Below are 14,206 nucleotides of genomic sequence, written 5' to 3'. Positions count from 1 at the left end.
AACAGTATTATATGAAATTATCTTCTGGATGTTTGTAGAAGATGTAAATGAAACAAACTTCATGTCTAGAGTTGGGTCCCGTCCCCAAGATATATTTTGTACTATTGAGATGGCTATTCTTGGTTTTCAGCCTGACTAAAACCCAAGCAGCTGAGTATATACCTGTTAGAGATTTTTTCTTAATTAAATCACTCAAAGTTGGAAGATCCACTTTTAATTCGGATCTTTTGAGGTGGGAAGGTCCATCTTTAATCTGAACCACACCTTCTGGTAGCAGCCTATATAAAGGATATGGAAGAAGGTCTCTCTCTCTCTGCCTGCTTGCCCCATTGGCTTCAGAGCCTTCTTCTTCAGGATTCCTGCATATACTAAAGACCAGTTGAGACATCTAGCCTCATGGACTGAACAACTGCTTTCTTTTTTTTTTCTTTTTTTCTTTTTCTTTTTTTTGGTTTTTCAAGACAGGGTTTCTCTGTGTAGCTTTGCGCCATTCCTGGAACTCACTCTGTAGACCAGGCTGGCCTCGAACTCACAGAGATCTGCCTGCCTCTCCCGAGTGCTGGGATTAAAGGCGTGTGCCACCACCGCCCGGCACAACTGCTTTCTATTGGTATACAGTCATTGTTGGACTAGCTGGACCACAGCCTGTAAGCCATTCTAATAAACCCCATATATATGGAATACACACACACACACACACACACACACACACAGAGAGAGAGAGAGAGAGAGAGAGAGAGAGAGAGAGAGAGAGAGAGAGAGAGATCCCCTCACCCCAAATCTGAAGTCTGAAACATTCCTGGTTCCAAGCATACTGGATAAGGGCCACTTAAGCTGTATTAAAATAATGGCCACTTAATTGTTAAAGATTTTATTTATGTATTCACATTTTTTGAGCAGGGAGTCCTGCCCATCAGAATAAACAAAAACTAAAGTCAACTAGATCCACAGGCAGTTTTGCAGCTTGCACTTCAGCCCAGGGGGCGACCGGTCACACAGGCAACGGTCTGTGTCTGAAACCTGAAGGACGATTTCCTACGCAGCAAAGGAAATGCCGCGTTTGTGAGTAGCTAAGACAGGACAGCATCTACCAAGGACTCTACTTCACCTGCAACCACTTCCCAAGGGGGTCAACCCACCACCTGGAGGCTTCCAGCAACGTGAAAAATCAACCTACATTTATCCCATTAGCAGACTTTCTCTAATGGATACAAGAAAATTAAGTATCAAATATTTTTAAAAATCTTTATACCTTTTCAAAACATTTACAGGTTCTCTTTGACAAGTTATAATTAATAAGATCAGAGCAGGCAGTGGTACACTTAGGCAATCTCTCTTAAAGTCACATTAATAGTCTACCTCTCTCCATTTACTCTAAAATATTCCATATACTTATAGAAAAGAAAGTAACAATGCCACCACTGTCTAATCATTGGGAAATGAATAAAATTTGCTTTTTAGCCCTGTCCATCTTCCCTAGCCATTGTTATTGACTTTGGCCACATTTGTTTAAACATTTTCCCGGAAAACTCAATCAGGGGGGGAAAAAAGCACAACATGGCGTATAGGTCGCTGGGACACTGTTGTGTAATACGTCCCATTTGAGTCACACAGTTTCAAATGGAAAGTGGGAGCTAGCTGAGGGTGTCGGGACCACCTTTCAGCCCCAGCTGTGATGTGCTCCCAGGTCAGTTAGAGGAATCACCTGCACGGCTAGGCTTGGCTGAGCTCCCACAGAAGGGGCTGCAGTGAGTCCTGACTGCCGTTTGGGTAGCTGTTCCCTCTGGCCTTGAGTGTTCCCTCCTTGAAGGATGTGGACATTGAGGGTGGAGGCTGCTACGACTCAGAAAGCTAAGGAGACTTACAGGACTCGGGAAACACTGAAAGTTACAAGATCCATGGAGCCCTCTCCAAAGTCACAAAAGCAGGGAACACTTGCTGGGTCAAGTGATCTCTTAGTGAAAGAGGGACCCGTGAAAGTAATCACCTGTGCTATGTGGGCTTTCCATAGGATGCAACTGCCTTTGAGTCACCCATACTCCTGTGCATAGCCCCAACCAACTGCTCAGTTCACTAGCTACTGTTGGGTGGAATCGGCTCTTTGGTCTGTCATTGGTACCTATATGCAGCAAATACACATTTGTTCACATCTCCCTAGGAAAAGCCCCATAACTACCAACAGGTCTCAGGCAAGCAAAAGCCACAGCACAGGAAGACCAGGAACATTTCTGTGGTGATGGCTAAATTACCAAGCAACTGGCCCCAACATGGACTCTGAGAGCAGCCTGGAAGCCAGACACTGCATGGGCCAATGTGACCCACTGACTTCTTTCAGGATCCAGAGCCTAGGGCACATTTGCTCACATATGGAATGGTCAACTCAGGGAAACAAGTAAAACCCCTACCCTGGGGGTGGGGTCCTCCTGTGTTACCAAAACACCTCAAGATCAGAGTAAGCTGATCTTACTAATATGGCTAAATGGGCTGTGAGATGTCATCATTTAACTAAAGCCCACCCTGCTACCAGGATCCCTCCTCCTGAACTGTCAGGTACTTAAAAAGCCAAAACGGGTTAGCTTTGGCAACCCCATGACAGGAAACAAACGGTGCGTACCTTGGGTCTGTTGACTGAATAGCAAAACCTCCAAAGTCTTAAAGCACACACTGTATGCTCACACATTCTTTTACATTCTTAACAGAATGGCACAAAGTGACTGCATGGTTAGGTGGGAAAGTTTTGTCAAATGACCGCCCAAGAGAGGGAATAATAATCCTTAACCTCAGTCCACCTTTGAAGAACACTGTGTAGTTTATAAACAATAGAGCAGGTATGGTGGTGCACACCCCTGGTCCCAACACTTGGGAAGTAGAAGCAGAAGGATAAGTGGTTAAGAGCACATACTTCAGAATTTTAAGATGTATCAAAGAGATAGACCGAAACAGTTCTCCCTTCCCATTTCCAGAAACGTGGTTTCCTGAGCCAAAGCCTTTGGAGGCATCCGTGAAAGCGACAGCCTGTGCCAGAGACAGCCTGCTCCCCTGAGCTCCACCGGGCTCCACCGAGCTCCACCGGGCTCCACCGGGCTCCACCGGGCTCCACCGGGCTCCACCAAGCTCCACTGAGCTCCACCGTGCTCCACCGAGCTCCACTGGGCTCCACCAGGCTCAACCGGGCTCCACCGAGCTCCACCGGGCTCCACTGGGCTCCACCAAGCTCCACTGGGCTCCACCAAGCTCCACCAAGCTCCACCGAGCTCCACCGAGCTCCACCAAGCTCCACTGAGCTCCACCAAGCCCCACTAAGCTGTTAGCACATGGGAGCCATTTTGCTCGTCACAGAAAAGGACACAGTCCCACGAGGAAATGGTCACTGCTGTTACCTGTCTCAATGTCACTGTCAATATTCAGGGTCTCATTCGAAGAAAACATGGCTCCTGTCTTGTAATGCTGCTTACAGAATTTCAAGCCAGTTCTGTTGTCTTCATTTTCTCCATAACCAAGGGTTGCCAAGGAAATGTTCTTTAGATGATGATACTAAAAACCAGTGAAATTATAGTTAAATAAACACACAAGTTCTTAAAAACCACAAGCCATGCCATATGGAATGCAGTTTTAGCAGATTTTATTACTTATACAATGCTTTTGGGGGGAGCAGTGTCCAGTTCGACACAGCACAAAGTCATTTTCTTCAGCTGAACAGGAACACCCAGCCTCATCGAACTCTACACCAAAGCAATAAATGAGGAACACTCCCAACTTCCTCCCAGCCAAAACCAAGTCTTACTCATCTCTCAGACTTTATCTCATACCGAGGTCTCTTGGCTCTACCCTGTAAAGCCCACTGGCCTCCAGGCCTTGCCAGAGCTTGACAGACGTTCTTCTGCCTCTGATCTTTTAGTTCCCTCTCCTGGAACTCCGTCTCTGTCTGCTCAGTTCACTGCTTGATCAAATATCACCACTACAACGAGGTATTCACTCACTCAGCTAATGAAAATTGCAAACAAATACCCAAACCTCACTTTGTACCTCATCATTATAACACAATTATATATTAGTCAAAATAATAAAAATAAGTAAAAATTCAAAACTGCAGAAAACTGCAACATCCATCTCATACCCAAAATTCCCCATCTCTCTCATTGCTTCACTGGGGACCTGAACCAATCCATGTCAGAGCTTACACTAACACAGCTAACACTTACATTAGCACAATCCTGTGACTGCCTGCCTTCACTAAGAGGGCTTCACTAGCCAACAACTTCATTGCTACGACTTTACTATGGAATATTTACAATGTTACAGGAATGTTGCAAACAACTGCTAATTATTTCAAGAATATTCTTTTTAAAAAGCTGAGCATGGAGGCCTTTATCCCAGCACTCAGGAGGCAAAACTGCATCTCTATGAGTTTGAGGCCAGCCTGGTCTATGTAGCGAGTTCCAGGCCAGCCAGGGATACATAGTGAGATCCTGTCTAAAAATAAACAAAATAAAACCTTATTAACTTGGCTAACAATTAAAAATTTAGTCTTACAGTTCCAAGACCCTGTGACTTATCCCCTGCCTTCACATGCTGGGTCCACCAATTGTTAAACAATTGCAACAGGGTCTTCACCCAATTTTAATCAAGATCCCTCCACATTAAAGGACTCCCACCCCACCCAAGGCACCACTGAGAATTGTCAAAGGAATTTCTTCCTTATCGCTGCCAGCAAGAAACTCAGCTGTGCTTAGTAGCATGTTTTGGGTACTTTGCCACTAAGGAGCCAGCCTTTGATACTATATATTTCATTTCTCTTCATTTATCTAGCTCTCTCTTCTAGAAAAGGCCAGGATTTTATGCTGTGGGATGGTCTGTTTGTGCTCTGATTGGTCAATAAATAAAACACTGATTGGCCAGTGGCCAGGCAGGAAGTATAGGCGGGACTAACAGGAGAATTGAGAGAAGAGGAAGGTGGAGGGAGACACTGCCAGCTTCCGCCATGACAAGCAGCATGTGAAGATGCCGGTAAGCCACGAGCCACATGGCAAGGTATAGATTTATGGACATGGATTAATTTAAGATATAAGAACAGTTAGCAAGAAGCCTGGCACGGCCATACAGTTTGTAAGCAATATAAGTCTCTGTGTTTACTTGGTTGGGTCTGAGCGGCTGTGGGACTGGCAGGTGACAGAGATTTGTCCTGACTGTGGGCCAGGCAGGAAAACTCTAGCCACAATTTTATCTGTTCTATTCACTGCTACAGCATCAGTGTGTAGTACTTGCCAAATACCAGGGACTCAAATATTTATTGAATTAATGAAAGGGAAAAAACAAAAACAAAACACTACCCCTAAATGCTTTCTTCAGACCTACCAATCTCACACTGTATCATATCCCATATTCTTAATAGTTATCTAGGAATATTAATGCTATCACATCAAATTTGAGACCACTATACACTCTCAGATTGGTGTGGTTGGGTGGCTGCACCAAACCTGATTTTATAGTCTCTTAACTCTTTGTTCCGGGATAATCTCCCCAAAGTAGTGGTTCTGAATCAATAAACTAAAAAGATTAAAACCTAGAGAAAAAATTTAAATGGGTAAGTTCTATTATTAGCATCTGAAGTAGTAGTAAAGATCTTGGCAAGCCATGCAAAATTTACATGAGATATTAATATTTGTTAGTTTGTTAAGACAACACAGCCATGTATCAATATAGTCTTTAAAAGTAGGTCATTTAAAACACTTGCCTGCTTTATAGCAAAAAAGATACTCTCATAGACGTCCTCTTGAGTATATATGCTACAGCTGTAGTCATCTTCATCACTTCCAGAAAATCCTTTCAAAAACAGGTGCTTAAAAGCAACAGTGTTATCTTCTTTGAAAGCCACCACCAACTGGTTACCTAAGCCAAACCGAACAAGCTACAAAGAAAACACAGGAATGTGGGCTTTTACCATTTACCAGGGAAAGAAAATGGCTTCTGATTCTTATTAATTCGCACCTCTAAGCTGTTGTGGAATATTAGTTTAAGATGTGTTACACTCGTTTATGCTGTGGAATACTTGTTTAATGATGCAAAGATGTGTTGCATTCTTTTATGTTGCATTTGTTTAACTCTGTAAAGCTGTGTTACTTTGTCTAAAACACCTGATGGTCTAATAAAGAGCTGAACAGCCAATTGCTAGGCAGGAGAGGGATACCTGGGGCTGCCAGGCAGAGAGAATAAATAGAAGGAGAAATCTAGGCTCAAAGGAAGAATGAGGAGCAAGAGAAGGAAGAGAGGAGAACACCACGGGCCAGCCACCCAACCACACAGCCAGCCACAGAGTAAGATATATAGAAAAAGTGTAAAGAGAAATGGGATCATTTAAGTTAGAAAAGCCGGCTAGAAACAAGCCAAGCAAAGGCGGGGCATTCACAAGTAAAAATAAGTCTCCATGTATTTATTAGGGAGCTGGGTGGTGGGCCCCCAAGAGTTAAAAAAAAAAAAGAAAAGAAAAAGAAAAAGAACCTACATTTTGGTGCTCCACTTTGGGCACCAAATGTTTTGCCTTCAATACAGTGGCTGCACCTTAACCAACTGTGGTCCCAACCAGCAATTGCAACTCTGCAGCTACCAGCAGCAGTTTGGCTGCACAGGCTGCAGCCAGGCAGGAATTCCACTCCCTCAGGCACTGGCTGTCACAGCCACTAAAGGGAACTTTATCTAGATCTCCATCCTTCTGTAGAACTCGGGATTCAAAGTTTGAGGTGAAATTCTGCTAGCTCAGAGAGGCTGAATAGCAAGTAGATAACCTTCTCTCCTTGCTTGTGTCTCCCTCCAAAAAAGGGCCGTCCTTCTGCTCAGCCGCCACTAAAGAACCCTCACTACACTTAATTCCTCCTTACCACTTCCTGTCAGCAAGTTGCTGACTCAGCCGCTTGGCTCCATGTTAATTTTATTTAATCAAACAAATGTAATACATCCTTACATCGTTAACAAAAGCAGAAAAAACAAATGTAACGCACATTTACACAGCTAAAATAACATTCCTCAGCATCTGAAGAAAAATCCATTCCTTAGTTTACACATTGAGAACATCAATGTTAAAAACACAAATCCTGAAAGATAATTACCTCATCGCACTACATCAGCAACCTTTAGTATAGGGCTGTGCTAAGACTTAGAGAACATCTCAAAGGACGGTGCTGGGACACGTAAGGGCCTTGAGCTGAAGAAGCATTAAGGCTTCTCCCCCTCTGTCCCTCCTAAGACTTCCTCTGAGGTTCCTTAACCTGACAGAAGTGTCTTCTGAGAGAATGGTCACGTGCTTCTCTGTCTCATCAAGCAGAGAAGAACACATGACTCACAGAAGAAACAGATGACACCACACCCAGGACTTTGCTACCGGATATTTTCTTTCCTTTGGGATGTCTGCTCATTAGAAATCACTTTCTGGTGGGCATAGCGACCACTCCTGCAATACCAACATTCGGGAAGCAGAGGAAGAAGGGTTGCCACGAGTTCAAGGCCAGCCAGGTAATATAATGAGACCCTGTCTCAACATCCCCCTCCCCAATCATCTATTTAGTGACACACAGTTAACTACTCAGAGTCTCTCTTCACTGAGAGCAAAAGTTTCTTCTTACACTCCATACACAGGACACACAGCTAGCACCAAAGGTTTATAAGAAACCAGGAAGCTGCACATAATGTTATGCCTATGCACACCCTATCACACAGGCATGATCCCCCTCCACACACAGTGTGCACATGTGTACACGCCTGCAATGCATGCCTTCATCCTTGCACTCTGTCACACATAGCACACTCTCATTCAAAGCTACACACTCGGGAGGCAGAGGCAGGCGGATCTCTGTGAGTTCGAGGCCAGCCTGGGCTACAGAGTGAGTTCCAGGAAAGGCGCAAAGCTACACAAAGAAACCCTGTCTCGAAAAAAAAAAAAAAAAAAAAAGCTACACACACACACAATCTATCACACAGGCTTGATCCTACACACACACACACACACACCTGCAATGCATGCCTTCATCCCTGCACTCTGTCACATACAGCACACTCTCATTCAAAGCTACACACACACACACACACACACACACACACAATCTATCACACAGGCTTGATCCTACACATACACACACACACACACACACACACACACACACACCACATACCACACATACACATCACACACACAAACCACACACACCACACACCGCACACCGCACACCGCACAAACCACACACACACATACACCATGCACACACATCACACACCACACATACCACACACACACACCACACACATACACATCACATACACCACACACAAACACACGCACACACATCACACACACCTCCCCCACACACACACCACACATACACATACACCACATACCACACACACACCACATACCACACACACACACAGACACCACATACACACACACACACACACACACACACACACACACACACAAATACTCATTGAATGTAGTCTGGCAAAGCTTGGGGATCAAAGGCCTCATTATGAAATCTGTGGAGGAGAAAACATACTGTACCCAGTGAAAGCAAGATGACACTCTGATTGGTATAAGGAACGTGGGATGGAAAGATCAGAACTCAGGAAAGAATGCAGACACCTTCCCTGAGGTCATAAATCGTTACAGAACACAGAGTTAGCTTCATTTCTCTTTCCTTCTTTCTAAAAAGTTTCCTATTCTGAAACCCCAGCTACATGCCTCTTGTCTCTTCAGACTCAGTGGATTGGGAAGAGATAGGGGGTGAGGAGGAAGGAAAGGCGGGGTTTGATGTAAGTGACCAGGCCATCTACAACTAGCTAGAATGAGGCCACACAGGAATAAGACTGTGACAGAACAGATTGTAACTCGTAAGATTATATTAGTGGAGAAACAGAAATCCACACAAAAAGTAGGTTATTAGTTCCCAGAGTTCGCTTATTATTAAAAGTAAAGTAAGTGATGCAGACAGCAGAGCGTAGTGAGGGACGTTACAGAGGCTGACATTATACAGGGGGCAGGGACGTTACAGAGGCTGGCATTAGACAGGGGGAGGGACGTTACAGAGGCTGGCATTAGACAGGGGGCAGGGACGTTACAGAGGCTGGCATTAGACAGGGGGAGGGACGTTACAGAGGCTGGCATTAGACAGGGGGAGGGACGTTACAGAGGCTGGCATTAGACAGGGGGAGGGACGTTACAGAGGCTGACATTAGACAGGGCAGGGGCGTTACAGAGGCTGGCATTAGACAGGGGGAGGGACGTTACAGAGACTGGCATTAGACAGGGGGAGGGACGTTACAGAGGCTGGCATTAGACAGGGCAGGGGCGTTACAGAGGCTGGCATTAGACAGGGGGAAACAGGTCTTCAAATCACACCCACGAAGTGAAGAGAGACAGAACCACTGTGGGCAGGGAAGTACCCACGTACGCAAGAAACATCAGGTTGGTCTGGCTGGACCGGAAGCAGAAGATGAAACCTCACTGGACAGAGGGTGAAGAAGGCTTTGGGAATCTGTGAATTCTGGACTGTAAATTCACGGGTGTCTTCTGGGAAAAGAAGTGTTTTTCAGAAGTTCCTGAGCAGCGGCCTGGAAAATGTTTGCCTTTCGAGTATGGTGGTCTTGGTTCAGTCCCCAGAACCCATGTAAAATGCTGGGCATAGCAGGATGTGTATGGAATCCCTGTGATAGCGAGATGGAAGAAACGGGGAAATTCCCCTGGCTTAATGGCCAGCCACCCTAGCAAGCTTGCTAAAGCCCCAGGCCTGTAAGAGACCCTGTCTCAGACCCCTGAGGAATGACATTCAAGACTGCCCTCTGACATCCATGTACACTCACACACAGCAGAATTCCTGAGCAGGAGAATAGTGAAGTGAAAGCTTCTCTAAGAAAAAGCAGTATGACTGGGCTGGAGTTACAGTTCAGTGGCTAAGAGCCCTGGCTGCCCTACCAGAGGATCCGGGTTCCATTCCACATGTACCACATGGCAGCTTCCAACTTCTGCAACTCCAGCCCCAGCGCATCCGACACCTTCTAGACCTGCACGCATGTGGCACACAAATGAAACACTCATACATACAAAATGATGAAATAAAAATAATACGACAACAGCATTGAAGAGATGAGTGCTTGTTCAAGATGGACTTTGAAGCAGAATGGTCCTGTCTCCCCACCTGCAAACCTAGAAGAAAAAAGCCTGCATCCAGAAGAAGATGGCAGATCAGAACAGGAGCGCAGCCTCCAGAGAGTGACTGGGCTCAAGTCCCAGCTCTGCACGGCGCCCATGCAGGGGCTGTGAGGAAATCAGTTAACCCTTGTGTTCCAGTTTCTTCATCCATGAAAGGGGGGTTCTAACTGAGCCCACTTCACAGGGGTGCAGAAAGGATAAACGGAGCTAGCACCTGCGAGAGCCTCCTCCTGTCTGGCAGTGGCTAACGTTAGCCTGTGGGCTAACAGCAGCACCATAGCTCCCTGCAGTGTGTCTCAACCCAGAGCCCTGCAAATGAGGTGTTTCTTTTGTTTGAAATTGGAGACAAGCGTGGATGGCAAGGTGGCTCAGTGACTGAGAGCACTGGCCGCGTTTGCAGAGGGCCAGAGTTTGGTTCACAGCACCCACACTGGGCCACTCACAGCCAGGTTTAACTCCCGCTCCGGGAGATCTGATGCCCTCTCTGGTCTATGCAGGTACTGCACTCATGCGTGTATACTCACAAATACGTAAATAAAAATTAAAACAAATCTAAATCATAGATAAGAGATAAGCTAGAAAGAAAATAGTGAGACTGGGAAAAGCCTGAGTAGGTAACATTTTGAAGAGGAAAGTCAATGGGATTCAGTAGTATCAGGACATTAAGTTAAAGATGGCAATGATTTTTCATGCCTATGGAAGTGACAATTTTAGTGACAGTACTAGATTAAAACATCAAAGTTGAAGCAAGATAGAAAACTGGCAAATAGTTAACTAAATCATTCCTTTGCCTTTTAAGGAACAATAAGTTCCTAATTTATAGGTCACCAAAACTAAAACCTGAAAACTAAGAGTGGAAAAGAGCAAGAGATGTGTCGTCCTTTTGACTGCATCCCTGCAGACTTGTCTCGCTTCTTCTGAAGCGACTGCTTGTCTTTCTTTTTTAATTACTTTTGTTATATTAATGTATATGAATGTGTCACCTGAATGTATATCTGTATACCACATGCATGCCTGGTGTCTATGGAATCCAGAAGATGATATCAGATCCTCTAGGTCTGGAGTTATAGATGGTTAGGAGTCACCATGTGTGTGCTGGGAATTGAACTCAGGTCTCTGGAAGCCAGTGCTCTTAACCTCAGAGCCATCTCTCCAGCCCCGTGACTTGCTTTTCTGAATGATCTGGGACAGCCCATCACACAACTTGAAGGCCCCTCAGTAAAGTGGCAACCATACTTACAGTGGAGGCCCTCTCATTTCCAAAGGGAGGCATTCCTTGTACTCTTCATATTATATTTAAGAACATCCTTATACACTTGGATTGATGGTACCAGCAGATTATGTACAGTAGAGCTAAAGACTCCAATCAGCACTGTTTTTTTGTTTTTTTTTTTTCCAGACATGTATGTTCAAATGTAGTCGACTACAGAGAAGTCACCACAGATGAGGTCAACGCCACAGCTCCACAGCTGGAAGATAACTCTGACGGCCATTTCAGTTCTGGTGATAAACTTATCTGCAGTATGACCTTAAGTCAAGGTCCAAATGTAATGCTCAGACATTCTCGATCGTGCCTGCTAGTTAGCACTTACATGGGGCACAATGCTACTGGTTAAAGAAAAAATGAGCATTTTCTATGTCTGAAGACTTTCAGAAACATATTAAATAAAGTAAGAAGGAGTTTTGAGAACTCCCTGACAGGCTGTGCACCTCACATGCATTAGGGGGTGATAAGATTAAGAAACTCCCTTCTACATGGATCTTTTTTTTAATCTGTTTTTACAGCTCCTGTGGAGAGATGGCCTCATGAACTCCTACTGAAACCAGATCACCTGAACTGAAACTTCAGCCCGCCCTCTGCCCTCTGGAGGCGACTTAATTGTAGTTTCATGAACTTCAGTGTGAGTCTTGCAGATCAGCCATCAAGTACAGGACACTGGAAACGATTTGATCTCGGGGGAAGGAAGGAGTAGTTGTGTGGGTTACCTGTGTTGTTACCATGACTATCTTCAGAATCTGCAAGCCCAGCTTCCATGGGATCTGGCGTCTGGCTCGGTATTTCTCACAGGGGCTCATGAAGTAGAACTTCAGGTCTTCCCTCAGACATTCTTCCTTCACCTCAGACTCAAGCGATGCCATCGCACTTCTGCCACAGAAGACAGTTTTTAAATACCCCGGAACGGCCTGTTTCTCACAATACTACTGGCCTACACTTCCTGTTTGCATACTTCACCTGGTTCCACAGACACAGAACTCTCAGTCCAGAGAAGCTCTTGTCTCTAGAAATCCGAAAGAGGGTTCCACTCGGTTGTCACCTCCTTTGCACATAACCATTCATCTCACTCAAAATGCCCATTTTCAGGATTTAAAGCTTTACCCGTCACTCCCTAGATCTTAGTACACAGTTTCTCCTGCTACTGAAGAGCTAGAAGAAAGTGTGTGAGTGGAAGGGAGAAATGAGAGTGTGAAAATGTGAGAGTTTCTGTGTGTGTGAATGTGTTATACCAGTAAGAAAAAGATGGGAATCTATCGTGACACTCTGGGTTTGAAATGACTGACATTTGATATAGGTCAATGGAATCAAATTGTTAAGGAATTAGAGAATCTGTGTTCTATAACTCTGGGAAGGATTATGTCCCCCATTAATGGATAAATAACGGTGATTACAAGATTCCAGAATAGAGAGTGGCAGTGGTGGGGGATGGATATAACAATAACACACTATGTACATGCATGAAATTGGCAAAGAGTAAATACTTAATTCCAAAATGTAAGCAGCTTGAGAGAGCCAGAATAGCAGCTCTCTGTTTACGCCCAGCCATATTTTTGTCAACTTGGCTCATCAACTCCAAACTCATGGCTGGACATGTGACTCACCAAGGCGAGAGACAACCAATGAGATGTGGCCACATCACTGTGACCATAACTGATGAGACATGTGTTTTTTCATTAAGTCTCCAAAGTGAGGAGTGCAAAATATGCTGGGAGTATAGAAATTATTAATGCTTCTGTTTTGTAGCCCCTAAAAACTAAAAATATTAATTTTATTAATTGTTAATATAGCAATGAACACATATAACACAAAATCAATCTAAACTATATATATAGTATAATAGAACAATGTGTAAAGTATATTTAACAGTAGCATGTAATTAGTATGATCACAATAGGACCATTGTGATACACTTTTACTGTTGGGACAGAGACAACACAGATCAGAGATCATAGACTAAAAGAGTGGGCTGTGGCTGTGAGTTTGGCGGTCCTGGGAGAAGCTCATCACCTTAGGGAAGTGCTTCTAGAGACTGGGGCTCCCCCAGAAAGTCAGAGGAGACAGATATCAAGTTTAATAATGATGCCGGAGAGTAGAAGGGTTTTCTTTTTGGCCACCATCCCCAAATAATGACATGGAGACTTACTATGAATTCTGAAAGCTTAGCCTTTAGCTTAGGCTTGTTCCCAACTAGCTCTTACAACCAAAATTAACCTGTTTCTATTCATCTACATTCTGCCACTTGGCTTTTTACCTCGTCTCCATTTTGTATGTCTGACTTGCTCCATGTCTTGCTGGTGTCTCCCACACATGCCTAGATTCATCCTGAGTCCCTTTCTTTCCCCTGAAGCTCCACGTATTCTCTCCTGCTTGGCTATTGACGACTCAGCTCTTTATTAAACCAATCACAGTGATACATCTTCACACAGTGTAAACAAATATCCCACAATACCAGAGTTCCTGAATCCAACTGTTTCTGAAGCTATCTATCTTAAGACTTTCAGATCAAGCTTAAGTCCTGAAGGCTTGGGTCATTTGAGTAGGGAGTGTCTTCATGAGTAAGAGCTGCGGGGGTCAGGATTGTTCAAATTACAGATTTGTTGGTAAGCTTTTGAAACTGAGGGTTATTCCTGGAGATCTTCTTATAGAGACTACTTACACAACATCCAATACAACTATAATCTGGGTCATCTGCTTCGACTAACAACTTTAAAAGAAGCTGAAAAGCGTAGAAGGAC

General features: G+C 44.4%; 1 protein-coding gene across 1 annotated transcript in view; it reads right to left on the bottom strand.

Annotated features, from left to right (window-relative positions):
• Positions 1 to 14,206, bottom strand: part of Mcoln2 (mucolipin TRP cation channel 2) — a 49,915-nt gene that overhangs the window by 22,370 nt on the left and 13,339 nt on the right. Inside the window, exons 2-4 of the mRNA XM_059265046.1 lie at positions 12,182 to 12,341; positions 5,735 to 5,908; positions 3,381 to 3,534 (exon numbers count right to left, since the gene is read on the bottom strand). Coding sequence (XP_059121029.1) covers positions 3,381 to 3,534; positions 5,735 to 5,908; positions 12,182 to 12,341 — 488 coding nt within the window. The remainder of the gene's footprint in view (positions 1 to 3,380; positions 3,535 to 5,734; positions 5,909 to 12,181; positions 12,342 to 14,206) is intronic.

The sequence above is a fragment of the Peromyscus eremicus genome, chromosome 6, assembly GCF_949786415.1.
Source record: "Peromyscus eremicus chromosome 6, PerEre_H2_v1, whole genome shotgun sequence".
NCBI classification, from domain to species: Eukaryota; Metazoa; Chordata; class Mammalia; order Rodentia; family Cricetidae; genus Peromyscus; species Peromyscus eremicus.
The sequence above is the reverse complement of the archived record's forward strand: the minus strand, read 5'-3'. Positions and strand labels throughout refer to the sequence as shown.